At 36.1% G+C, this 26,933-nt stretch overlaps 1 protein-coding gene across 1 annotated transcript in view; it reads right to left on the bottom strand.

Annotated features, from left to right (window-relative positions):
• Positions 1–1,291: 1,291 nt before the first annotated feature.
• Prrg1 (proline rich and Gla domain 1) overlaps positions 1,292–26,933 on the bottom strand; it is a 104,180-nt gene continuing 78,538 nt past the window's right edge. The window contains exon 4 of the mRNA XM_050129776.1: positions 1,292–4,927. Within this exon, the coding sequence (XP_049985733.1) occupies positions 4,442–4,927 (486 nt within the window). The 3' untranslated portion in view covers positions 1,292–4,441. The remainder of the gene's footprint in view (positions 4,928–26,933) is intronic.

The following is a 26,933-nucleotide window of genomic DNA, read 5'->3' as shown; positions in this document are numbered from 1 at the left end:
ATATCAGTACCTCTCTTTAGTCAAATGTGCTAAACTCTGCTGATGTCATAAGTCCTAAAGTGAAGCTGTGTAGTACTATGGTACCCAGAAGGCTAGAGCAGTTATGCTGGCACATCAACATATATTTTTAAAGTAAAACAAGTGATAGTATGTACACTATTATAAAACAGAAAAACCAAGTTAAAATTGTATATGTGTGTGTGTCAGAGTAAAACCGGTGGATGGTGTCAGGATAGATTAGTAAAGAAGCAGGCAAAAATAATTCTATGGGAGGTTAGAAAAAAGATAACTATTTTGAAATTGTTGAGACTGAGAAGCAAAAGGAGGAAGGGTGAGTAGCAAGGACTGTCAGAAACAAAATTCACAAGGTAACTATCCCAAAGCCAAACTGCAGATGCAAATCTAAGAAGGGGTCTTAAGATGTGCTCAAGTGACCAATAAGTAAGTTAGTGTGTGTGTCTGTGTGTATCTGTGTGTAGGAAGATCCTCGTGCTGTTAATATGAGGAAGTCTTCTGGGGTATGAAAACATGATTCATGGTTGCCATAATCAAGCTGAAAGATTTTTTCCCCAGAAATAAATACATACTTGGGATTTATAATTAAAATTTCACCCCAAATATAACTTAAAATTTGATAGCAGAAAAATCAAATGATATCTACAATGCTTCCATAATGCTATTGGTATCAGTTTTTGCTATCTTAAGTTAGTTACACTTGGGGAAATGTCACGTGTTCACAACACTTTAATAATGTGTTTTATTTTCACATGGCAAATGTCAAAAGCAGGTTAAGTAGGAAAAAGGCAGCTTTTTGGTATCTGAAGACATCCATTCCTATTCTCATGAACTGACAAAGTACACAATAGCAAGGATTTCATTCCATTTACATGAAGCACTTGTTTCCATTTCTTTCGGTCATTTAGAAAGATTTTGATGCTAAAGAAAAACTTCGTTTTTTTTTCCCACTAGATTATTCCTGATTTCTGCGTACTGATATTTTGCAAATTCATATGAAAATACAATAATCTGCCAGGCGGTGGTGGCGCACGCCTTTAATCCCAGCACTCGGAAGGCAGAGGCAGGCGTCTCTCTGTGAGTTCGAGGCCAGCCTGGTCTACAAGAGTTAGTTCCAGGACAGGAACCAAAAAGCTATGGAGAAACCCTGTCTCGAAAATAAAAAAAAGAAAAGAAAATACAATGATCTGACCTAATTAAAAGTGTAATTTATAATAGCTTATGCAGTACTTTTTACCAGTTAATCACATGATAAATAAATGGTAGAAAAATAATCTCCTGGGTTAAAAATGGCTTTATTTAGCATACTAAAAACACAGAAACATAAGAAAATTGGATCTAGTATAAACATAAAAAGTTAAATACCATAATTTAATGTAAACTGAACATTTGAAAATGTGAAGTGTTGTAATAAAATACATGCTATTTACAATGAACTGAGTTAAAACTAACTCTGTAGTTACTGGATCAGATCATCAGTCCTGAAGAAGTTATCATTAGCAATCAACAAATATAACATCTCCATTTTAAGTGGTCAATATGAAAAGAAGCAATCATTTTGTTTATTTAAAACATATAGAATTTACTGGGACATTTAGAGCAGCAAGCATAAATTGACATTTCAAGGATTCCAGACACAAGCACTGCAGGTTGAGGTTTGAAAATCTTTCTACTTGAGGAACCATGAGCAGATCCTTTTATTTAATATAAACCATTTAATTACATTTACTCACTGTTTAGAAAGATATTAAGTATATTCTGAAAAAAATAAATCTTCATTAAAAATGATCAAAGGCAAATGCAGTATCAATCAAGTAGGAAAGGCAAAGCATAAAAATATACATTATTCCAGATAAGCCCCTTAATTATAATAAATGTTAAGACACTCAATTTATAAAACCAGAAGCACTAGTAAAGGGGATTTTAAAAGTATGAAACCTAAACTGTACTCAAACACAACAAAAAATGTAAAATCAAATTTCCTGAAGAAAGTATTTTGTTTATTCTATCATTATCATGGAAAAGTTATCATGAAATTTATGGTTAGTGCAACTATTATTTACCATGAAGTAGTGTTTTTTTTCTGACCAACAATCTAAATAGCTGTCTAAACATTTGGTTTTTGTTCTAAGAACCATCACTCATTCTTATACTTCAGTGCGGGAAATGTTAAATCTAATATTCAGACTTCAAAATGTAAAATCATGTTACAAGAACAAAAACCTAACTTAATGACCATATGTCTTGTGTTTTTGTCTAATTTAAAATTTTGGCTTCTGGATCACCCTTTACATTTTTTGGGAAATCTAGATTCTAAAGAACTTTTGTTTTTTTGAGATTTATATTTATCAATACTTAGCATGTTAGAAATGAACTGAAAAATTAAAACCCTAGCTAATCTAAAAATTCAAAAAATATATATGCCAATACAGGTGTATAATTTTTATGAAAAATAGCGGTATTTTCTTTTTTAAAAACGTGTGGGAAGACTAATTTTTTCCATTTTCAATTCTGTTTTGAGAGACTTAGAATAAAGAAATAAATAATGTCTTCAGATAGGATGAAAATATTTTGATTGAACCGATCCCCTGGAAGGTTGTCAGGAACTCTAAGGGTCTGTGACCACATTTGAAAATTACTGGTCTCATCTAAAGCCTAATATTAGTGTTGCACAAACACAAATCCCCACAAAAATAGCCTCAATTTTCAATTATAAACAATCTATAAATCATCTTGCACACTGATTCAAACATCTATAACTTCAGACTTAATTAGAATGTAAAGATCATATAGTCAGAAAAATTCAAAGCAATATTTTTGTGGTGAGACCATATTTTTTCATCTATCAGACATATTAACTAATTTATGTACTTTGGTATAATTTCCAGCATTTCTCCATCTTATGCTGCATTGGCAAATGTACTTAAATTGGCACAGCTTTTATATAGTCCAGATTATATCAGAAGGTAATAATACCCTGTACATTCAGAGGAAAATATTAGTTATTTATGGAGCAGACTGCTCTATTTGTCATTAGGTGAAAGTTCTAGTCAGTTCTAGGGAAACAGGAAGAAATGTCCCCCTGGAGTGCAATACTAATGTTATAGTCTTACATTTGAATAGTTCTTCACATTTTACAAATTACTGGTACATACATCATGTCACTTGACCTTTTCTAAAATTCTTCTGAAATAGTTTATTTTGGCAGTTCATTCACAACCTGCTCCCCCCACTCCAAGGGAAAGACATAAAACTACTGCATCTAAAAAAAATATAGAATATAAAATAAACAGCAACAATAATGAGATCTATGTGGGACGAAACTAGATTTAGTGTGCATCTACTATAGCAGATACTGTGTCATCATATTCTATCAACACAATATCAACACAAAAATCACAGCTTATAATTGAATGGAACACTGTATACTAATAATTTTGGGAATAAGATTTCAGCCTGTATAAAACATTAAGAATATAATTCAAAAATTGGTTTTAGCTAATCTTTCAAGTGGATGAAGAGTTTATTGTAGAAATGAGAAAATAAAAATTAGTGTGAAAGAAAAATATTATCCCATTATACTATGAGCAAAGGAGTGGTCAGTATCTACTCCCTGTTTTAACACATACATTATTTCATTACCTAAAAATTCTTGCAAACAAGATAATAATATGAATGGCATGAAACATTCAAAGATGGTAGCAAATATTAATGGGACAGTGTGTGGTAATCAGCCAAGAAGAAAAATCCTGGTACAATATGAACTAAATGCCACTAATGATCAATGATTTCCTTGTTGTATACTATAATCTCTGTCTCCCTCTCCCTCTGTGAGATGTCTCCAAAATTGAGAATGAATCCATGTACATTTTTTTTTCCTTTCAAGAAAGAATTGGGAGTTTAACCAACATCTATAATGGTTAGAAAACATTGCATGTTGCTGACTATCACATAAACTGTTGGTTCCACTTACCTTTTCAGTTTTGGTAAGTAATGCTGTCTTTATGGGTGGTGTAATGGAAATTAGTAAATTTTACAAGAGTTATCCACAAACTGGATGATGCATACGTGGCTATAAGCATATATATATGTATATATATATGTATATATACATATATACATATATGTGTGTGCAATACATACATATACATATTTGTGCATTTGTAAAGACATGCATATGGTATCACAGCACTTACAGATCTTCACTGGCATGTCTTTCCTTCATGTTTCTTCTTGTAAAAATGAACATAGATAATGCTTTTATAATAAGAAACAAAACTAAAGATAAATCAACCAGTTAATGTAAAGTGGTATGCTGTAAGAATCCAATAAAATAAGTCAATGCACATTTATGTAGTGGTAAAGTGCTAGAAAGTTCTTCCATTAGTGTTTTAGAAATGATTTGAGTAAAAAGATGTTTGCAGCTTCATTTGATGGTGGTGACCACAGGCACCATAGCAATGGCACTAGCTGAGCTGGAGTTTACTATGTCCTCATATTCTGGTGGTGGGTCTAAATGAGGATCTGTTTCACTCCTTCTCAAGTTCACCTGGCCAGTGGCTTCCTCATAGGTTGGTGGGGGATCACAGTTGGAAAGGCGAGTGGAGACAGAATCGGAGCGCCCAACAACGTATTCCAAAAAGCCTGGAGACAATCCACTGTTATCAAAGACTTCATCTGGTGGAGGAGGTGGTGTAATAATGTTAAGATGTTGAGGGAAAGGAATGTGACTTTCAGTTACTGTCTGTCTCCGAGTTTTGTTTCTTAGAAAACATCTCCAGATTAAAAAGATGACAAGGAGAATAATGAAGAGGCCAAAGATTAATGGGAAAGTAAGATAAAATTGAAACCAGTCACTTCCTCTATTGGTCTCTCCTTGTTGTGCTTTTGTGTAGGTGCTCCAAAATTCTTTCTGAAAATACAAAACAAAATAATAGGAAAAAATCAGTAAGAGTCAGAAATCTTTAATAAATAAATAAATAATTTAAAAAAAAGAAAGAAAAAAATCAGTATGGTCATAAGATGGTAAATATGAACAAATATTTATTCTGATAATGACAAAAACCTAGAATCAGATGTGTTGGTTCAAGTGGCATAGCCTTATTTTCCATGCCGGCAAACAACAAATATAGAAGTCCCTCATTAGAATGGAGATAGTCCCAAAGAAATTGATTATCAGTTGAAAACCTCATTCATTTACTGCATTTAATAAACTTGACTACCAAGCATCATAGCTTAAATATCAGTACACTGCAGTTTCAGGTCTTTTATGGTTGCATGGCTGACAGAGGTAATGAAGACCTGCTGCTCCTTGGAGCTGAAAACCATCTGCAAAGAGTTATGGACTGACAAGGAAAATCTCAAAATTCAACAGCTTAAATACAGTATCTACTGAATGCGTTATCACTTTCTCAGCACTGTAAAGCTTGAAAAAGTTTTAAGCAAAACCATCATTGGTCAGGGATTATCTATATATAGATCATCATATTCACTCTGGATGCTGTGTAAAAGAGCCATAACGCAAATCTCTTTAATAAATTTAAGAGTTATTTACATTTTAGCTATAGCATTTTAAAAATAGTCATACAATTGGAAGAGAGTCAGGGAATAGCTGTGGTATTTTAGAGTGAAAATTTAAAGAGTAGGGAGAGGGTTCAGTAAATAAAGTGCTTGTGCAAGGATGAGGACCTGAGTTCAAACGCTAGCATACCTATAAACAAAAAATATGTACACAGACCGCAGAATATACATATACAAAGTAAAAGACAACTAAGAACTGAGTTTTTCTCTTTTTTCAGATAATAACAAGCCAAGCGTTGGGGGGAGTACTTGCAATATAGATATGCATATAAATGTAAGGACGTATACACATGTGATTATGACCTGTCACTCTCCATGTCCAAATCTGTGATTCTCATTATACAAGCCCCATCATGATTAATAATATGTGATAGCTAAGGCTATTGTAGGCTTTTAGTACCCAAGCATTCAGCAGACAAAACACCTTGTTTCCTAATGGTTCTGTTTGGGAAACATAACAGACATTCCTCCTCATCTCCCTTACCAAAAGTAATGCTTTATACACAGATGCTAACTGTGACTATATACTCCAAATAAAAAAAATTCTGGTATTTGAAGCATTTAATGTTTGTTGGGATATTTTAGAAGATACAAAGGAAAGGAAGATGGTTGGTGGTTGGCACCAGCCTTTAATCCCAACACTTGGGAGGCAGAGGCAGATGGATCTCGAGTTCAAGGCCAGCCTGGTCTACAAAGTTCCAAGATAGCCAGGGCTGTTACAAAGAGAAACCCTGTCTCCAAATACAAAACAAAATAAATCAAACAAAAAAGATATGAAGGAAACTTTTTGTAATTATAATTAATTTTTTCTTGAGTCTTAATTTATTTGCCTGCAAAGTGGGGTAATATAAGTTGTCTAAACATTAAGTGAGATAGCACATACAACACATCTAATTGAGTTTTTTTGTACATAAATTTTCAGTAGTCATGCTTATAATTAATTTTTATGTCTAGTTATGCTTTTGCTTCACTCTATCACTTGATACAGGGGCCACCTTTTAATGTTATTAATTCCCTCCCTTGTCCTTATTTTCTTCCTTTTGCGTGCATTTTACTGTTGTCATTGAGAAGAAACTGAAAGAAAAAGCATTTAAAAGGAGGAAGGAATCTTTTTGCCTTTGTTTTGAGAGCCTTCAGTTTACTGTCACTGACTCCATTGGTTCTGGGCCTGTGCTGATGCGGAAGGTTATCATAATGACAGGCATGGCACTAGAGAGTTTCTCTCTTTATGGCACTGAGTAGCAAATATGGATTGAGCACAAATTATAGCTCCCAAGAATATGCCCACCCAAGAGACCTCCTTCCTCCTATGGAGTTCTACCTCCTAAAAGTTTCACCATTTTCCAATAATATGAACTCACCAACAGATCATTCCATTGATTAGGTAAGACCCTTGATGATCCAGTCACTTCTTAAAACAATTTTATCTGGTGTGTGTGTGTGTGTGTGTACCCATGCGACAACAAACATGTGAAGTCAGAGGACAATTTTCAGAAGTCAGTTCTTTCCTATGTGAGTCCTGGGGATTGAATTCAGGTCAGCAATTGAATTCTGGGCAGCAGGTGCCTTTATCCATTGAGTCATCTCACTGTCCCCTAATCATGTCTTTATGACTGGCTCTATCAGCTGAGGATTAAGTGTTCAACAAATGAACCTTCTGAGAGATACTTCATATCCAAACTGTAAGGTTGTTTTTGTTCTGACATGTTCAGTATGCTACACATATCTGGGATTTCAAACTCAGGTATACCATGGGTTTATTGTATTTACATAAAATAACAAATGTTCCAAAAAAAGTTTCTGGGCTCTAAAACTGGATGGTTTACAATTTTATATCAATATAGCTTTTAAAGTACTTGTAAACATTTTGTCTTGGTGATTGTGTCCTTTGCTTTACAGAAGCTTTTCAGTTTCAGGAGGTCCCATTTATTGTTTCTCTCAGTGTCTGTGCTGCTGAAGTTACATTTAGGAAGTGGTCTCTTGTGCCAATGTGTTCAAGTGTACCTCCCACTTTCTCTTCTATACGGTTCAGTGTGGCTGGCTTTATGTAGAGGTCTTTGATCCACTTGGACTTGAGTTTTGTGCATGGTGACAGATATAGATAAAGGATGCTCAATCGTTCCACAAGGACATGTGCTCAACTATGTTCATAGCAGCATTGTTTGTCATAGCCAGAACCTGGAAACAACCTAAATGCCTCTCGACTGAAGAATGGATAAGGAAAATGTGGTACATTTACACAATGGAGTACTACATAGTAGAAACAAAAATGACATCTTGATATTTGCAGGGAAATGGATGGAGCTAGAAAACATCATTTTGACTGAGGTAACCCATACACAGAAAGACATGTATCACATGTACTCACTTGTAAGTGGTTTTTAAACATAAAGCAAAAAAAAAAAAAAAAAAAAAAAACAGCCCACAAATCACAGTCCCAGAGAATTTAAACAACAATGAGGACACTATGGGAGACATACATAGATCTAATCTACATGGGAAGTAGAAAAAGACAAGATCTCTTGAGTCAAATTGGGAGCATGGGGATCTTGAGGGAGGGTTGAAGAGGAGGGGAGCATAGAAAAATGTAGAGCTCAATAAAAGTCAATAAAAAAGTACTTGTGCACATAATAATGATTCAAAATAATAACTTCTCTAAGGTGCGAGGTTATTGCAAACATTTGTGTTCCTAAGACAAACTTGAATGCATTATGAAAATATGATATATTTGGACAGTTTTTTTTTAATCATGAGGCTGGTGTTGCCACTAGTGGTCATATGTGAGAGGCCTGCACTGCCATCTGAGGTCCTGGTGACATCCAGATCCATGCTGCTGCCAAGGGCCATGTCTGCACCTGATGTCCTCCTGTGGCTGGGGTCTGTGTTCGTGTTCTAGGCCTGTGTTACCACTAAAGGCCATACAGTGTGGTCTGTACAGTAGCCTGAGGCTATGTTGACATCTGTGGGTCCTACTACATCCAGGGGCCATACTAATCTGGGTGACCTGTCCTGTCACCTGAGGCCAAGTTGATGTTGTTGTCTCTGAGGGCCATGTCTAGGTCCATGGTCCTACTGCAGCTGGGGTCTATGCTGTCATCAGAAAACATGTGGAAGCCCATGACCCATGCATCCACTGGCTGTAAAGAGCACTTTTGGAGTGATGTAGATGATTGCAGAAGCACAGTTGAGAGGGACGGACCTGGAAGGCTTCTGTTACAAACCCTTACCCTGCCAATCAACACACCCCCAAAGGAGGGTAACACCCTAAACAGGAAGCCATTGAAGAGAACTGCTAGGAAGTGTAATGCGGATGCTGAGGTTGGTTCTCCACAATTGATAGCTTCTGGCAGGGGTACGAGAGGATAGTGACTCAGTCTATTAAAGTGGCAGGCCACTGAGAGTTTAACCACACTCCAGTGAGTGTATGGATAACACAAATTGGACTTGTTTTACTTTTTATTTTGGGGGATATGTCACAAGAGAGTGGGTGTGGACATGGAAAAGACTGGAAAATGAGTGTGATCAGGCTACGTGAAGTGAAATTTCCAAAGAATCAATAAAAATATTTTAAAAAATTCAGAAAGCTGGAAACAAGGCTCAGGAGTTTAGAGCACTTGCTGCCTTTCCTGAGGACTTGAATTTAGTTCCTAGCTCCATAACAGCTCACAATAATCCCTAACTCCAATTCCAGGAGATTTATCACCTTCTTCTGGCCTCCTTGAGTACTTTACACAAGTTGTTCCCAGATATACATAGAGGTAAGACAGTTTAGACACATAAAATGAAAATGAATAATAAATAAATAATATAGAATTAGAACGGACTCTCGAGGTTTTTATTGCTATGAAGAGACACCATATTCATGGCAACTCTTCTAAATGATAATGTTTAATTGAGCTGTCTTGCTTATGGTTTCAGAAGTTTAGTCCATTATCATCATGGTGGGGAAGTATGGCAGTACACAGGCAGAAATGGGGCTAGAGAAGCACCTGAGAGTCTTACATCTTGTAGGCAACATGAAGGTGACTGTCGCATGAGTGAAGCTTAAGCAAATGAGACCTCAAAACCTACCCCCACAGTGACACAGTTCCTTCAACAAGGCCACACCTCCCAAAAGTGTCAATTCCTATGAACTTATGGGGGCCAAATACATTCAAACTACCAAGACAAGGCTCAGCAGTTAAGAGCCTTGATGCTCTTCCAGGAAGACTTGAATTCTGTTCCCAGCAACCCATGACAGCTCACAGTAATCTATACCCCCAATTCCAGGAGATCCCAACACCTATTACTGGCCTCTTTCTGTAGTGCATACAGTGGTTCTCAGACACACAGGGAAGACAGTTAAGACACATAAAACAAAAATAAATAAAAAATAATAGCAGAACCTAAGGAGGGACTCCACAAGGTTTAAAGAAACAAGATTAGAAAAAGTATGCCAGCTAGGCATGGTGATATATGCCTTTAGTCCCAGCACTCTGGAGACAGAGAGAGGAAATTTTCTGCAAATTTAAGGTCAGCCTGGTCTACATAGTGACTTCCAGGACAGCCAGGGTAACATATATAGACCCTCTCTCTCTCTGAAAGAAGGAAGGAAAGAAGGAAGGAAGGAAGGAAGGAAGGAAGGAAGGAAGGAAGGAAGGAAGGAAGGAAAGAAAGAAAGAAAGAAAGAAAGAAAGAAAGAAAGAAAGAAAGAAAGAAAAGAAAAGAAAAGAAAACAAAGGTAGGCCCCAGATATTCAGATGATCTAGATAAGGTATTTATTTTATTTTAGGATGGTAAAAAATCCTAATATCATCAACTGATTCTTACTTCACTCATATTAATATTATAAATCATAAGTGAATGTTCATGAAATGTGTATATGAAGTTTGGGGTTTTGGTACTAGGGCTGGCTCTCAGAGCCCTTACACATGCCAGACAAGCTACATTCTCACAGATTTTTTTTTAAAGAAATGAACACCCTATGCTTTTAATATTGTATACATTTTGTACAATGGTCAATTTTACACTTGCTAATTTTCATTATATAAAATGACATTTAGAATACAGATTAGAATATAAAGTGTCACTAGTGCATAAACAGCTAAAAGAAACAAATCACTTGCAATTTTATCACAAAGACTTAAGCATTATTAATATTTTGGTATATATCATTTAAAAGCATTTCAATCTATTCAGAGTAAGTTTTTTTTGTATCTTTATACAAAATTTACCACCTTCCTAGTCCCTTAGAATATCACATCCTATTTCTGTTTTATCTTATCAATGAATACAAATATGGAAATATGATTTGAGAAATTATCTGTCACTTTAGATAAAAACAAGAAAATGTGCTTCTAAAACATGATCCAGATTACTTTGGAAGAGTTACTGTATTATCAATGTATATTAAAACGAGTTGGAGATATAGCCCAGTGGTTAAGAGCATTTGTTCCTATTGTAGCAGGTCTGGGTTCAGTTCTCAATATCCATACAGAAGCTCACAACCATCTGTAACTCCATTTCCAGAAAATTCAATTCCCTCTTCTGGCCTCCATGAAAATAATAAATATACATATAGGAAGAAATCTATACATATAAAATACACATGGATAAAAAGTAAGCATATGCAGCATGCGTAAATCAATTTCTCATTTCTTTGATATGATGGGAACATAAATATTCAGGCACTAATATTCCTGTTTGATGTAGAAATGTTAAAGAAAAACAATCAAACTTTTATTTTAGAAAAGAAAAGTTTTTAGGCAAAAGCAGATTTGGCAAGCTTATTTTTTTTATTTTACACATAGTAATATTATTCCATACAACCAATACTGTAGGTATTATTATCATATTCATAATGCACATGAGGAAATGGAGGCCCATAGTGGATACATAACAATAAAACTTTATTTTGTAAATTTGAGCTGGAATTTCAACCAGAAGGTTTGGAGCCAGAACAAATTAAGAAGCACTCTGTATTAACATGTAAGTTATTCTAACCCAATTTGGCCATCTCTTGGAAAATTAAATGTTTCCTTTATATTTAATGTATAATTAAAAGTAAGCCAACATATTTTACAGATAAAATATTTTCAATTAATGCAACAATGATCTAAATAAAAGGGTACTGGCAAATATTTCTTTGGAACATGGAATTATTTTGCCCTTGAGACCAGGAGTTCAGAGGAAGAAAGAATTACTAAAGGGAATTTGTATTTTTCTGTTTGTTTTGTTTTGCATTTCTAGAGACTGAATTCAGGGCCTTGTACATATTAGGCAAGTACTATAGCATTGAACTATAACCCCAGCCAGGGAAATTCATAATTTTAAGGCGGGGCTAAAATTATCCACAAATAGTAAATGCATTATAAAGCTAGCAGAGAGAATTCCCACAGGGCAGGGAACCCTGATTGCTCTTTGGGCTGACGAGGGAGGGGGACTTGATTGGGAGAGGGGGAGAGAAATGGGAGGCGGTGGCAGGGAAGAGACAGAAATCTTTAATAAATAAAAACTCAAAAATAAATAAATAAATAAATAAATAAATAAATAAATGAGATTGGAAAATCATTTCCGAGAGAAAAAGGATCATGGGGAAAGCATTTGTTCTATTATGGAAGGAAAATTATAGAAGAGAATTCAGCAGGTTAAGGATTCTTTGAAAGTATATCTGAGTCTCTTTAAATATGTGACTTTTTTATTTTAATTTCCTCACTGCCACTTTTGAGTAGGATCTGAGTGATTCAAGCAAGGCCTGAACAACTCTACAAATATTTGGAAAGAAAGAGAAGAACTGTTCATGTTTTTTAAGATTAAAAAATATTTATGTATACGTGTCAATGTATGGCATATGTGGAGACTAGGGATCATGTTGGAATCCATGGAGATGGAGCTACAGGAAATTTAACTGAACAACTGCCAAGCACATAAATGTTAATGTTTTACTGTCTTTGATTATTTAGTTCAGAACCCATCTGGGAAAGCAGAGAAGTGGATGATTTCCCAGTTGATTTGAACTGCTGAGGATGGCTTAGAAGCATTTACTACAATCCTTTCTTGAAAAAGGAGCACATGTAAGGAGGCTAGAGATATCATTCAGTAGTTAAGAATGTTTTCTTCATGTATAGTCCCCTTAGAAACAGGACAAATGAATAAAGCAAGTATCTTGAAGGGACATGCTTCTCAGGCCTGACATAAACAGATTGTGATTTATTGCTTGAAACTGGAATACTGTCACTATCTCAAAATCACTGTTAATTTAACAAAGAAGGAATAAAATGGCTATTTGATAATGCGACAGTTAAATCCTAAGTTTTCACAATGGCTAATATTTTGAATGTTTGTTGCTTAACTGTTATGGTTTAGACCTTTAGATTTAGAGTCACCAGGACGTATGCTTCTGGGTGTGTCTGAGGCTATTTTCAAGGAGGCTCAGTAATGAAAGAAAGGCCTACCTTGAATATAGAAAGCACTATTCCATCGGCTAGTGTACCAAAATGAAATGAAAATTGGAGGATGTTGACAGAAGTTTCTGTCCTGCCCAGTCCCGCAGACATTCATTCCCAAAGAAAGACATAGAGGCCTTTATTAACTATAAACTGGTTGTCCTATTAGCTTAGGCTTCTAATTAACTAACTCTTACATCTTAAATGAACCCATTCCAATTATTTTGTATTTTACCATGAAGCTTGTGGTTTACTAGTAAGGTTCTGGGGCATCTGTCTCCTTCGGCAGCTGTATGGTGTCTCTCTGACTCTGCCTAGCTTCTCTCTACATCTCTGTTCAGATTTTCTGCCTGACTTTACTCGGTTAAGACATTGGTAGAAAGCTGATTCTTTATTAACCAATGGCAATAAAACTTATTCATAGAATACAGAGGAGAATCCCACCTCCCCTCCCCTTTTCTATCTAATTAAAAAAAATGGTTTTAATTTCAAAATAGTAAAATTACATATAACAAAAAACAGTTATTAAGCAAGAATTATGGTTACAATATTTAGTCGATTTACATTTGGCAAATTAGGAAAATACTCTATAATCTATCCTATCTTGGTGAGTCTAAATCTTGTATTAGAAATGGCCTGGCTAAGTCATGAGAAGAAAAGTAACTACAACTATTTAATCTTCAACCCCATTGAAGACCTGAGAAGGAAAGTAATATTATTTGAGTAAACAGGAAGTGCAATCAAGCAGCTTGCAAAATGTGAAATAAATGACAGAGACAACTGGCTACCTGAGCAATCACCCAAAGTCTCATTTGCAACATTGGAGTAGTCAACTTTGGCTAAACCTAGAGTAACTGACACCATTTTCAGAGGCAGGAAAATTTTCAAAACCATCTTACCATGTCTTGGAAAGATTTGGCAGTCTTTTTTCTTGTATCCTGCTTGCCCAGTCAGGACACCAAGCATTTTGTCAGTGGCTAGCAATTCTCTGCCCAAAGGCCAGTTTTGCCATGAAGATTACCTTATACCTTATCTATGCAGAATACAATCTCTATGTATCTAAGGAACCTGATCAATCTAACTATGACAAACATGGATGACTATTGACCTATAATTCTTTATACCTATATACTTTAAAGAGTAAAGCCTCATATTAAAATATTAAACAATCTTTTTTATATCTAGTAACTGATGAAAAAATATTAATTTTTAAACAACTGTGCAGCAAATGAGGACAACAACCTCAAAATGTAAATAACATATAACTATCTTGATCAGCGGTAGAAATGTATAGTATAATATGATAAATATATCTTAAAATTATATCAATATACAAAATGGTTTAAGCAGAGGTAGAGATACAATATGATAAATTAACTTTGTATAGGTGTACAAATATTGTAAACAGAAATAGGAGCATGTTCAATGTACCAAATATAATTTGAATTTGTATCAGTATACAAGAATCTATACCAATATAAACTGTCTATAAATAATTACTTACAACTATCCACTCTATTACTCACTATTATTAGTGTGAGTAAGCTCACACTAATCTACCTATTATCCCATCCAATTCCCCCCCACTTTTATTTTTCCAAAGAGATTCCTAAGCCTACATAATTTCTACCGCAAACCCCAACCCTATACCAGTTATAATCAACCCCTAATTGATGTCCCTAACCCTGAGGACAAAAGGAGGAAGTCAGCTGAGCACCAGCATCAAACATCTTATCCTGTTTCCTGGCTATGCAATAAGACCAGCTTCCTAATGATCCTGCCATGACAGATACAATACTGTGGTCACCATGCCTTCTCCATACAAATTGTAAGTTAAAATAAACCACTTTTTTTTTTGGTCAGGTATTTGATAGCAGCACAAAGGTAGTAAATAAGACAGAAAAATGATACCAAAAAGAAGGCCAACTGCTGACATAAATTTGACCATGTGATACGTTTATGGGGAAAAGTTTATGGCAAGAATGTGGAAGAGTGTACAGTTATGGGCTAGACAGATAAACCTTACCATGCTATGAGGAGAGATTAGTGGACCATGAATCTGAAGTCTAAAAAATTATACAGCAAAATAAAAATAATAATAAGTAAGGCAGGGGAGGCCCAGCACATAGGTTTCAGAGGGGAACAAGGATGCCACTGGGAAGTTATTCTGGCTACTTGTATTACGCTCAGGCAGAGTCCAGTAGCACTTGACCAGTGTCGTGAAAATTTGAGTGAGGCTGAATGTAAAAGTAATGGACTAAGTGATTAGTGGAAGAGATTTCAAGGGAGAATCTAACATTCAAGCTATGACATAGTTGTTACTCATTGTTCTTATTCAGATTTCCAGTGAAAGGGAACTGAAAAATATGTACTTAGGTGAAGAAAGAAAAAATCAGAGTATGAGCAAGGTATATGAACTTAGAACCAAATTACAGATATAGGGTGTACAGAAGACAGCTAAAGAAAAACCTCACTGCTCAGCACTGGAACCAAAGAAAATATACCCTTAAGGAACGACCCCACCCATCAAAATTGACAGTCTATAAAATACAAATTTAGCCAGGTGTATTGTGACACATCTTTGATCCAAGCATTTGGGAGGTAGAGGCAGGTGGGTCTCTAAGTTCAAGGCTAGCCTGGTCTACACACTGAGTTCTAGACCAGGCAAACATACATAGAGAGACCCATCTTAAATGCATTTACTTGGAGAGAGAGCCAGACACATAATGTTACTTCAAGGGTTGTTCTCTGCTTTAAAATATCCACCTATGGATATATTTCCCCAGGTTCAGAGATTGTCTTGAACTATGCTTAAACTTCAAAGTGAGACTTTAGAACATGTAAACTGCAAAGGCTATGGAACTTTCTGAAATTGGAATTTTGTATAACAAGCTAGCCATAAGTCTTTGAGAGGGGTGGAATGTTACACTTTAAAGTGATATGTATAGCAACCAAGTTAACAATGGGTAGAGTTGTAGTAACTAGCTAAAAAGATTATTTACTTACTATTATGTATATATTATGTATATATTATGTATATAAGTTCTTTGCCTGCATGCATATATATGTACCACATGCATGCCTGTTGCCCACAAAGGTCAAACAGCACATTGTATCCATTAGAACTGGAGTTGTAAAGGTTGTGAACCACCACATGGGTGCTAGGAACCAAACCCAGGCCCTATGCAAGAAAAATAAGAGCTCTTATCCATCAAACCAACTTTCTAGGCCCCATGGTAGTTAATTTCAATTATCAACTTGACTATTATTATAATCACCTAGAAGACACAACCTTTGGGTATGTCTATAAGGTCTCTTCCGGAGAGATTTCACTGGGATGGAAAGAACCACCCCCAAATGTGGATGTTTATCATTTCATGGGCTGGGGTCCAGGACTGAATAAAAAGAGAAAAGAATATAATCAAGTTAACTATTCATATCTCTGCTTCCTGGCCATGGAGGCAATGTGTTCAGATTTCTCATGCTTCCACTACCATGCTTTCTCTATCATCAATGTGTGAAACAAAATAAACCCTTCCTTAACTTTTTTTCCTGTTAGGTATTTTGGTGTTGTTGTTGTTCTTATTTATTGCTTTGTTTTGTTTTTGATACACGGTCTCAGTACGTCTCTCTGGCTGCGCTGTAAACTTACTCTGTAGACCAGGCTGGCCTCGAACTCAAAGATTCACCTGCTTCTGACTCCTGAGTGGTGGAATGAAAGGTGTGCACCACTTCTGTCGAGCCTGTTTTGATGCAGTGATAAGAAAGAAACTATTATACCAGACAATGGTATGTTTAAAAGATGGAACATTTCAGGAAGTGGCACTTAACTGGGATTCATTAGTCTTTAGGAATGAGCCTTTGAAAGTTATATCAGGTTCCACTTCCTGATATGCTGTGTTGTGAGAAGTCTCCACTATAAAACTCAGACTGAACTCTTCTACTACTTAGTTCTTGACATGACAAGCTGAAATATGAATCCATAAGCCAAATGAATGAATAAGGAAAAGAAATAATTTAAAAGAGGAAAATTAAATGTGGTAAATTTTTGGCATTTCCATGGAAAAGTAACTCATACAGGTGTCTACTATACTTCTAATGGATGCAGACATGAAATTCAGTATGTAATACATTGCTTTTCTTTCTGTCATATAATACCTATGCTATAGAAATCACCAAACAAATAAATCTGAGCACATCTGAATGATAAACAGTTATGAGAATTATTTGGAAGCACCAGGTAACTTTAAATACTGTTACAACTTACTATAAAAGAGTATCAGCAAGGGACTAAAAAGATGGCTCGGCAGTTAAAACTACTTGCTGCTCTTGAAGAGGATTCAGGTTAGGCTTCCAGTACCCACATGGCAGTTAACAACTGTCTGCAATTACAGTTCCAGAGGATTTGGCATGTTCTTCTGACCTCCAAAGGCACTGGCATATACACACATAATGAACAGATATACGTGCAGGTCAAATACCCATACAGTGCACATAAAAAGTAAATCTTAAAGCCAGTATCAGCAAACATTTCACATTAATAAAGTCAATGCTCTAGACTTTGTGGGATATAATATCTTCATCTTGCCTATTGACTTTATGCTTATTGTAGGAACATAGTGGCATACAATATGTTAACAAATGGCTATGAATCTCTTCTGTTGACATTTACAAGAACAGATGGGCTGGATTTCGTTGGCTTCTAGGTCATATTTTTCCATCTCATGTTCATGATAAAACAAACAAGTTGCCAAACTGTTTATAACAGAATGATTAACAGTATGCATTTTTTTGTGCTTGCAATATGTATATATAAAACATAAACGAAAAACAGACATTTTATAGTTTTCTAGAGAATTTGCCAATATAATTATTGAATTATAGTACATTTTCAGTGTTTGGTTCAGTGGTTGCATAAGGCCCTGACTGTGTAAGTCATTTGAGCACCGCTATTTTTCAGCATCCTAAAGCTATCTCAAGGTATATCCATGTTTGACAATCAGGGTGCTAAAGAGTACTTCTCAAAAGTAATTTGTTAATATGCAGATTCTAATTAAGGAATATGGGGTCTTAGAGTTGGCATTACAACCAAGCTGTGAGGCCAAATGTTTGATTCTAGGCCACAGATCATTCTCTGAGTCATATGATGCAAACACTAGCTTTTAAAGCCTCCCAACCAAGTTGTCCCCCAGAAGCTATGACATTCAGTCTGATAGGGACCTAGGTGATGATATTTACAAAACTCTTTAGGTGACTCACATGTACAGAACAACTTGAAAACCTCTATGCTAAAGTGCACTATCTGTTTCATTTATGATGATGTCCCTTTTGTTCATTTACTTCCCAACCTGAACATCCACTTGTATCTGCTTTAAGTCTAAGAGATCAGGATTAGCACTGCAACTTTTTGCTAGTTTTCAACTCGGGAACAAAGGCAACAATTTATCTTCCTGACAAGTAATGCAACAGCTAAGGGTTTTCCCTTTCAAATGTGTGGTGGTTTTTTAGTTTTAACACAAGAGAGACCTCCAGTGGTAAAATACTGGATGTGTACTCTATTCCCTAAAGCCTAAGTACCTGAAAGAAACCTAGAAGTGAGGGTAAAATGACACTGGCTGCCATGGTGATGGATAATACATGAAATACAATGTGCTGCGAACTAGGCGATTTACGTACACAATCTCCATAACGAAAAGGGATTAATATTTTTGTTATCCTGTCTACCATAGGAAAAAGAATGGAGGCAGAGACTAAAAAGTATACCTAAGATTCCTGAAGACAAGTAGCTAAAGTGAGCCTCTCATCCATCAATATGTGGATAAAAGATTACCATAGCAAACTGCTCCTCTAAAACTCAGGAACAAGAAGGACCCACAGTGACTTTTTTTTTTTAATATAAATAGATGACTGTTTTTCCGCATATGTACAAAAGAGCAATGTACATGGAGATATGTGCAGCCAAAATATCTATACACATAAATCCTGACAAAAACAAAAATCACTGCACCATCCAAGATGTCCATCAATAGATGAATGAATGATGAAAATGTGGTACTTATAAAAATGGTATTCTTCTATACAGGAAATCATGAAATGTTCAGGAAAATGGATGGGCCTGGAAAGTACAATATTAAGCAAGACGAGACAAACTCAGAAATAAAGAAAAACAAAACAAAACATGCATGCTGTACCTCATCTGTGAATGTTAACCCTATAATCTGTACATGTACATATAAGTAGGTCTAAGTGTGAGTAAAGCAAAAAAAAAAAAAGAAAAAAACAGATGAACAAAAACCAAAACCAACCAAACAAAAATCCCCCAGAACAAAAAAGAGTAACAAACAAAAAGAAGACCGAGAGAGTAATAATAGGAAATGAGGAAAGATGAGGATAGGAAAAAGGATGCATAGAACATGAAAGAGGAGAACAGACTGACATGAAGCTACAAGGGAACCAACAGTAGCAGAGTGGCAGAGGATGTGGGGTGAGGTAAGTCATGAAAACAAACTTTGTTAAAATGTCTTAATGCTATTTAACACTTTGTATACTAATCTGAAGAAATGACATGAATGTGGGAAATGGACTTCCCAGAAGGGATAGGTAAAGTGGATGGGAGGGACATAAGATCACTAGGGTGATAGTAATCAATTGGTTAATTGGAATATGCATGAAATGTTAATGAATGAATTTAATCAATTATTTTTAAAAGACTCACCATACTTATTGTCTTACCTACATTTCTATTGTTGTGCTAAGATAATATAATCAACTTACAGAAAAGGGGTTTATTGGGGCTTACAGTTTCAGAGGGTGAGTCCATGAGCATTATAGTAGAGAGTATGGCACAAGGCAAGCAGGTATGGCTTTGGAACAGTACCTTAGAACTTACACATCATGACACAATCATGAGGCAGGTTGGGAGGAGGGGGAGCAAGCTAACTGGGAGTAGCATGGCATTTAAAATATCAAAGCCTACCTTGAGTGACACATCTGCTTCAACAAGGTCACACTTCCTATCCCTTCTCAACAAGGTCATACTTTCTATTCCTTCTTAACAGTTCTACCAACTACAGACAAAGCATTCAAACATACAAAACCATGAAGTCCATTTTCTTAGCCTCTTAGGAGTCCAGGTAGATTATCAGGTTTTAAAGTGGACATTTGAGAAACCTCATTCTGTAGATGGTGCTGGTGTCATGTACCTGGATAAATTCACTCAAAGAAAACAGACTATTTTAAGTACATTCAGGGTACCTGCACATTTAGAGGCATCCAGAAGAGCTGTTGGTCCCACCTTGACTATTAATTTATTAAAAAACTAAAAAAGTATAGCCATAAAATGTGTAAGCTACTGATTATCTAAACACGCTCACAGTTTATCTAATATTTAAACCAGTTAGTTAGCTGGGGCAAAAATAACCTCAAGCTACCACTGTAACTTTGAATTAATATTCTGTCATTTTTGCCTTACATGGTTTGATCATTTTTTTCACACAGTCTATCTTAGAATTTACATACTGATGTCACCTTGCTAAGTAGAGAATAAAGCATGCCAGGATACAGGTAATAAAAGGATATCAAAAAATTTATCTATTCAAATCCAAAAACTTTGCAGTAGGAAATAGGTTTTTATACACATGGCTAAGAGACAGATATAATGTAAATTCTTCTCTACACATCCAAAGATTATGCTAAAATCAAAACAATGCATATATATTGAGAGTGTATACAAGTGCAATATCTAGAATAAGGTAACAGTCAAGGTGAGAACAGGAGCTCTTCTTGGTGCCGTCTCTAAATAATCAGGTGCTGTGAATGTACTTGCAATGTTCTGTTTTTGTTCTGCCAAGCTTGTCTAGGTAAATGACATCACAACTGCATATAGAATGATGTTTCTCAAGTGTCTATTTAAAAACCTGACAATCCACCTGGACTCCTATGGGAAGAGAATGCATGCTTATTGTTTCCAACTCTACCATGACATTCCTACTTTCATGTGCAAAAAGAATAACAAATTTACATAGTATACTTTCTTCGTTCCTCTAGCCTGGGTGTGCCCACTGCAAGCATCTCCAAGTTAATGATAGCATCATCGCAAAGTTAATGTAATTTTACCATCTCCCATTCATTACTATCAATGCATGGACAAATCATGTTGTGACTTGTCCCATCTGGAATATGCCTATTATTCTCCAACGCCCCAGTTAGCACAGTAGTTCAAGCCATACTATTTTTTCACCTGGACTGAACACAATGACTGATGGCTATCAACTGGACTGGCTAGAGGCAAGGCTACAAAATTGGTAAAGAATACTTCAGGTTGTATCTGTGAGAATGATTGGCAAGAAGATAAGCAAACAAGGTAAGAATGGAGTTATTTTAATATGAGAAGTATTGTCTATTAGCACAGACATATGTGCAAACAAATGCTCATGCACAAACAATGGGAATATACCCAAAGGATGCTCAACCATACTGCAAGGACGTTTGCTCAACTATGTTCATAGCAGCATTATTTGTAATAGTCAGAACCGAAAACAATCTAGATACCCCTCAACTGAAAAATGGGTAAAGAAAATGTGGTACATTTACAAAATGGAGTATTACTCAGCAGTAAAAAAAAGACATCTTAAAATTTGCATGCAAATGGATGGAACTAGGAAAAAACCCCTCCTGAGTGAGGTAACCCAGACCCAGAAAGATGTGCATTGTATGTACCCATTCATAGGTATTAAATACTAGCTGTAAAGCAAAGGATAAGGAGTCCATGTCCCCAAAGAAGCTAAGTAACAAAGAAAACGCTAAGAGAAACATACATAGATTCCCCATGGGAAGGAAAAATAGACAAGATTTCCTGAGAAAATTGGGAGCATGGAAGTTGGGGGAGAAGGAAGGTAGAAGGGGAGGAGGAGGGGAGAAGTACAAGAGAAGGAGAACTAGAGGGAATGGGATGGTCGAGATGGGGCAAGGGCAGAGACAGAGAAAAAAGAAAGAGATATCTTGACTGAAGGAGCCACTATGGGGCAAGCAAGAAATCTGGAGAAATTCCAAGGAATTCACAAGGATGACCCCAGCTAAGACCCTAAGCAACAGTAGAGAGGGTGCCTGAACTTGCCTTGCCCTGAAGTCAGGCTGATGAATATCTTAAATGTCATCATAGAACCTACAATCAGCACCTGATGGAAGCAGATAAAGAGAACCATAGAGGAGCATTGGTCCGAGCTCCCAAAGTCCAGTTGAAGAAAGGGAGGAGTGAGAATATGAGCAAAGAAGTCAAAACCATGATGGGAGTACCTATTGAACCAGCTTGCCTGAGCTAATGGAAGCCTACCAACTCCAGCCTGACAGCAAGGGAACCAGTATAGGACCAAACTAGTCCCTCTGAATGTGGTTGACAGTTTGCATGGCTGGGGCAGACTGAAGGGCCACTGGCAGTGGCACCAGGATATATCCCTAGTGCTTGTACTGCCTTTTTTTGGAAACCTATATCTCAGCCTAGATATAGTGGGAAGGGGCTTGGTCCTACCTCAGAGCAATGTGCGAGACTTTGTTGACTACCCATGGGAAGCCTTACCCTCTCTGAAGTGTGGATGGAGGATGGAGTGGGGAGAGGGAGGGGGCAAAGTGGAGGGAGCAGGAGGAGGTGAGGGAGTGGAAACTGGATTTGGCATGTAAAATGAGAAAAGATATATTTTTTTTAAAAAAACTTAAAATTAAAAAAAATAAAAATATGGGCTATACAAAAATGGGGGCGTGAGAATGCGGAGACTCTTAGACACCTGATAAGATAATCTGACAATCACAGCTCAATTCTTTGAACTTCTGTCATCCAGGTACAGCTCACTGAAAATACTCGATAATGTCATCTTTCTTAGCTGGTGCAGGTTGAACAGAAAGACAAACATCTCCGGGATGATCCTGAAATGAGGTTGCAGACAGTGGTTGCAAAAGATGGGCAACACCTTTGTTAAAAGCCATCGAGGAAGCTCTCACTGATTGTTTTCTCCAGGTGGAAGGCACATTCCATGAATGTGAGGCCATTAACCCAATCATCATGGCTTTTAAGAAAGCAGATGCGGCCTCCACCCTCATTCTAAAATGTCAGGAAACATCTCCGGAAGTGTAGACTAATCACGCAAAGAAGAAGCCAGTGAAGTTCTTCTGATCCAGATCTCCATGGTCACAAAACTAGGCCAGGGAGAAGTAAACATAGGAAACGTAGAGCTGCAACTGGATGTAGCTGGTGATGGCAGCCTCACAGTCGGGATGGTAGTTCTGTTGCACTCAGGGTGCACAGAGAGCCGTGTGGTGTCAGCACTGACAAGAGAACATCATGGCAAACCCATTTTTGGGTTATTGGGTAACCTAAGAATGAGGGTTCCTGGCTTGTCTGAGGCAAGTCTGAGGCACCGAAAGGAGGAAATGGAGGATTAGGGACATATTCCATCATGTCTGGCTTATGAGATGCTGGAAACTGAGCTAGGGCTTTCTTTATGCTAGGCAAGCTCACTACCAACTGTGCTGCATCAGCAATCTTTCCTGTTTTTTATGCATTTTAGCATTTGTTCTTTGGACCAGCATGACAAGGGAAAAGGTAGTAAATACAAATTACCAATGTCAGGACTAAGAGAGAAGGCATCAATACAGATATAAAAAAGTAATAGACCCTAACTGAGTTATGATTTATATTGCTAATTAGATACATTTTTCACTTCTAAAAATGATGTTCTCTCAGCAATAAGTAAGTGATAAACTAATTTTCAGATCAATGATCAAATTTGCCTGTTTTCTTCATCAGCGACACAGAATGTGTTAATTCAGCCAACTGCTTTCTTTTCTCCCCAGGGTTGATGTTGGTAGAGCAATCAATGATCAAATTGCACTGAGCACAGAATTTCTATGATAATGTAAATAAGCAGCACAGTAGATGGCAGAATACAGATGGCAAAGCTGTAAGTGACTGCAAAAGCACTGTTAATGGTCTGAGATGCTAAGCTCTCTTTAAGATGATGAACTGTATTCTGAATACAATTTGTGGCAAGTTTAAATATTTAAAAGTAAAATCCCTTAAAATAGAATGGAATCGTAGAAACATAAAACCTAATACATTATGGACTGGGGCAAAGAGAGTTTGTGGTAGACAACGTGCCTAGTATGTCCAAGGCCCTGGGTTCCATGCCCAAAATCACATATGCTAAATAGTTAATATTACAGTCAAGTATTTAATACTACTATTTTTATTACTAAAAATCTATGGTTATGGAGAAATTTAACTTTTATTTGTTAATCTCATTTTACTTATCAGTACAAAATTGTCTGTTTGTATTTTTGGGAATGGGTATTACTATGGAGCTCTGGCTGTCCTGAGACTTGGTATGTAGACCACGTTGTCCTTGAACTCACAGAAATCTGCCTGCCTCTGCCTCCTGAGTGCTGAGATTAAATGTTTTCACCATCATGCCCAGCTTGGATTTTTATAATATAATCTTTTAGAGTAAAAAAAAGGAATTTCTGTAGCTTTAAGGATGTTCAATAACTAGATAGAAGTGCTTCTTCATCATTTTTTCTACTTTAAACAATATTCTAGATTTATAACAAAAGCTCATACTTTACATAATTTAAAAATAACTCTCCTAAAAGTGATTTTACCATCACATTTATTAAGTATCTGATTTCAATTTCTATATTCTATATTTCTAATAAAACCTTTTGCATTGGTTTTATTAGGTTTCTTTTTCTTCCAGAAATACTTCCTTATGCTCTGAGTGTGTCATCTATGTGGTATGTTGCTTACGAAGAGTGGACTGGGAATGGACCTGGGAATAAAAACATGACATTGAAGATTTTGGTTTGATGTGCTTTGAAATAAGAAATGTCAGAATTCAAATATGAATTTTCTTTGTTTGAAATGAGAAATGTCTCCCACAGGCTCATGTATTTGAACACTTGGACCTCATTTTGTGGCATTTGCTGAAGGAAGCATGTCATTGGGAGCAGATTCTGAGAGTCTGTATTTAATTTATGCTTTGGGTTATAATCCAGTACTATAGTATTGATCCTGTATCTCCAAGTGCTTACGTTTAGGCACTAGGGGTTCCTTAAAGCTAACTGCTAAGTTCACTTAGCATGTTTCTCTTCTTTCTTTTACTTTTGTTTTTCTCTTTTGGCACATCCTTATTTTCTGATACTACAATAAGTGCCAGCCTTAAAATAAGTCATTTCTTCAAAAAGTTCTGGCTTTTTTTCAAGACTGGAGATGTATAAGCATTCAGTGTAGAGTACTTGCCTATCTTGTGCAAGACCCTTGACTCAATCCTCAGCTACATGCATAGGAAAGAAAAGATCATAGAACTAAGGACAAGATAGGATTGTACAAGTTTGATAAACATATAGACTATTCTTGTATTCTTTGAAGTGTGAGGACAACTATCTTAGAGTCAAGCAAAGAAAGGCTAAAATTTGTGAAGAAAAGTTCTGAAATAATTACTACAATTTTCTTCATAGTCACTCAATATTAAAATGTTCAGAACATAGAGATTCTTTATGTCCCCAAAACCCAGTAGAGGCTGGAGTGATGACTCAATGGGTATAAGCATTAGCAGAAGCCTGTAGACCAAGCTCAATCCTAAGATACTACCCACATAAAAAGTCAAATGTGATGGTACACATCTGTATCCCAGTATTCCTATTGTGATCTGGGAGATTGAAGAGGATGGTGGCCAGAAGCTCCAGCTAGCCTGCAGCACAGTGACAGAAAAAAAACAAGGTGATGAGATGTGACTTTACAAAATTTGTCATCTTAGCTCTACATACATACACACACACACACACACACAAGCACACACACAAATATGTGTGTATACACATATATATTATTTTAGAAAAAAGAAAGGAAAAATTACCTGGCAGAAATATGAATCCTAAATAAAATAGCTATAATACAGCATCTAAAACTTGAATGAAATATATTTACTGAAGGCTTTGTCTGTTTTAGGCAGTATAGAGTGTATAATTTCACACCCAAAGATATTTGTAAAATTAAAATATATAAAGGTGAAACGTTTATTTGAAATCAATACAGTCAGTAGATGGCAGAGTTGAGACACCAAATAAGATCGATCTGATTCTCTAAGGTTTGAGAATGACATGCAGAAACCCTTTTCGACTTCCATTTTATTGAAGTATAGACGACAAAAAAAAAGTCTACGAATTTAAGATATAAATGGGATATATCTTAGTAGAGCACCTGACAAGCATGAAGCCACTAGATTTAATCCTTAGCACCACAGACACATGGAGCTATGAATTTCAGGCTGGAATGTAAGTTATTGGTAAACTGCTTGCCTAGCATGTGAAAGTCTCTGGATTAGACTCACAATACCCCTCTGCCTCGAAAAAGATGGACTAAATGTTTATACAAACTTTCATGTGAAAGTCAGTTACTTCTGATAGACCTCAACCATAATACAATATTTTAAATTTTTCTGTATCTGTTCCACAGTCGTTACTTAGCAGGTAAAATCTGAATCAGTCTGACTCATGTACATGCTGAAAGTGAGGACTACTAAACATAATGTCTTTTCTCCAAATCCATTATTAGACTTGTGCACTAAATTAGGTAAAGTGTTACAAATAAATATTCCACTGAATGCTATCTATTAAGTTCATGTAGTTTACATTTTAGGATATTGAAGATGTTATAAACTCTGTTTCAAGTAAGAAATTTTAATATATAAAAAGATAAGACATTTAGGAGAAAACAAATCTCAAAAGCTAATCTTTTTCTCTCTCTAACATCTTAGCATGTAACAAACATGATTCTGAAACAGTTACAATGAAGCAGGTAAAGGAAGACAGCGTGAATTTGACGTAAATGCCTTCTAACACATCCTACTATAAATACTATAGTTTTAA

This window comes from Alexandromys fortis, unplaced genomic scaffold (assembly GCF_014885135.2).
Source record: "Alexandromys fortis isolate MF-2015 unplaced genomic scaffold, M_Fortis_MF-2015_v1.1 scaffold_313, whole genome shotgun sequence".
NCBI lineage: Eukaryota > Metazoa > Chordata > Mammalia > Rodentia > Cricetidae > Alexandromys > Alexandromys fortis.
Note: the sequence above shows the minus strand (reverse complement) of the source record. Positions and strands in the feature narration are given on the sequence as shown.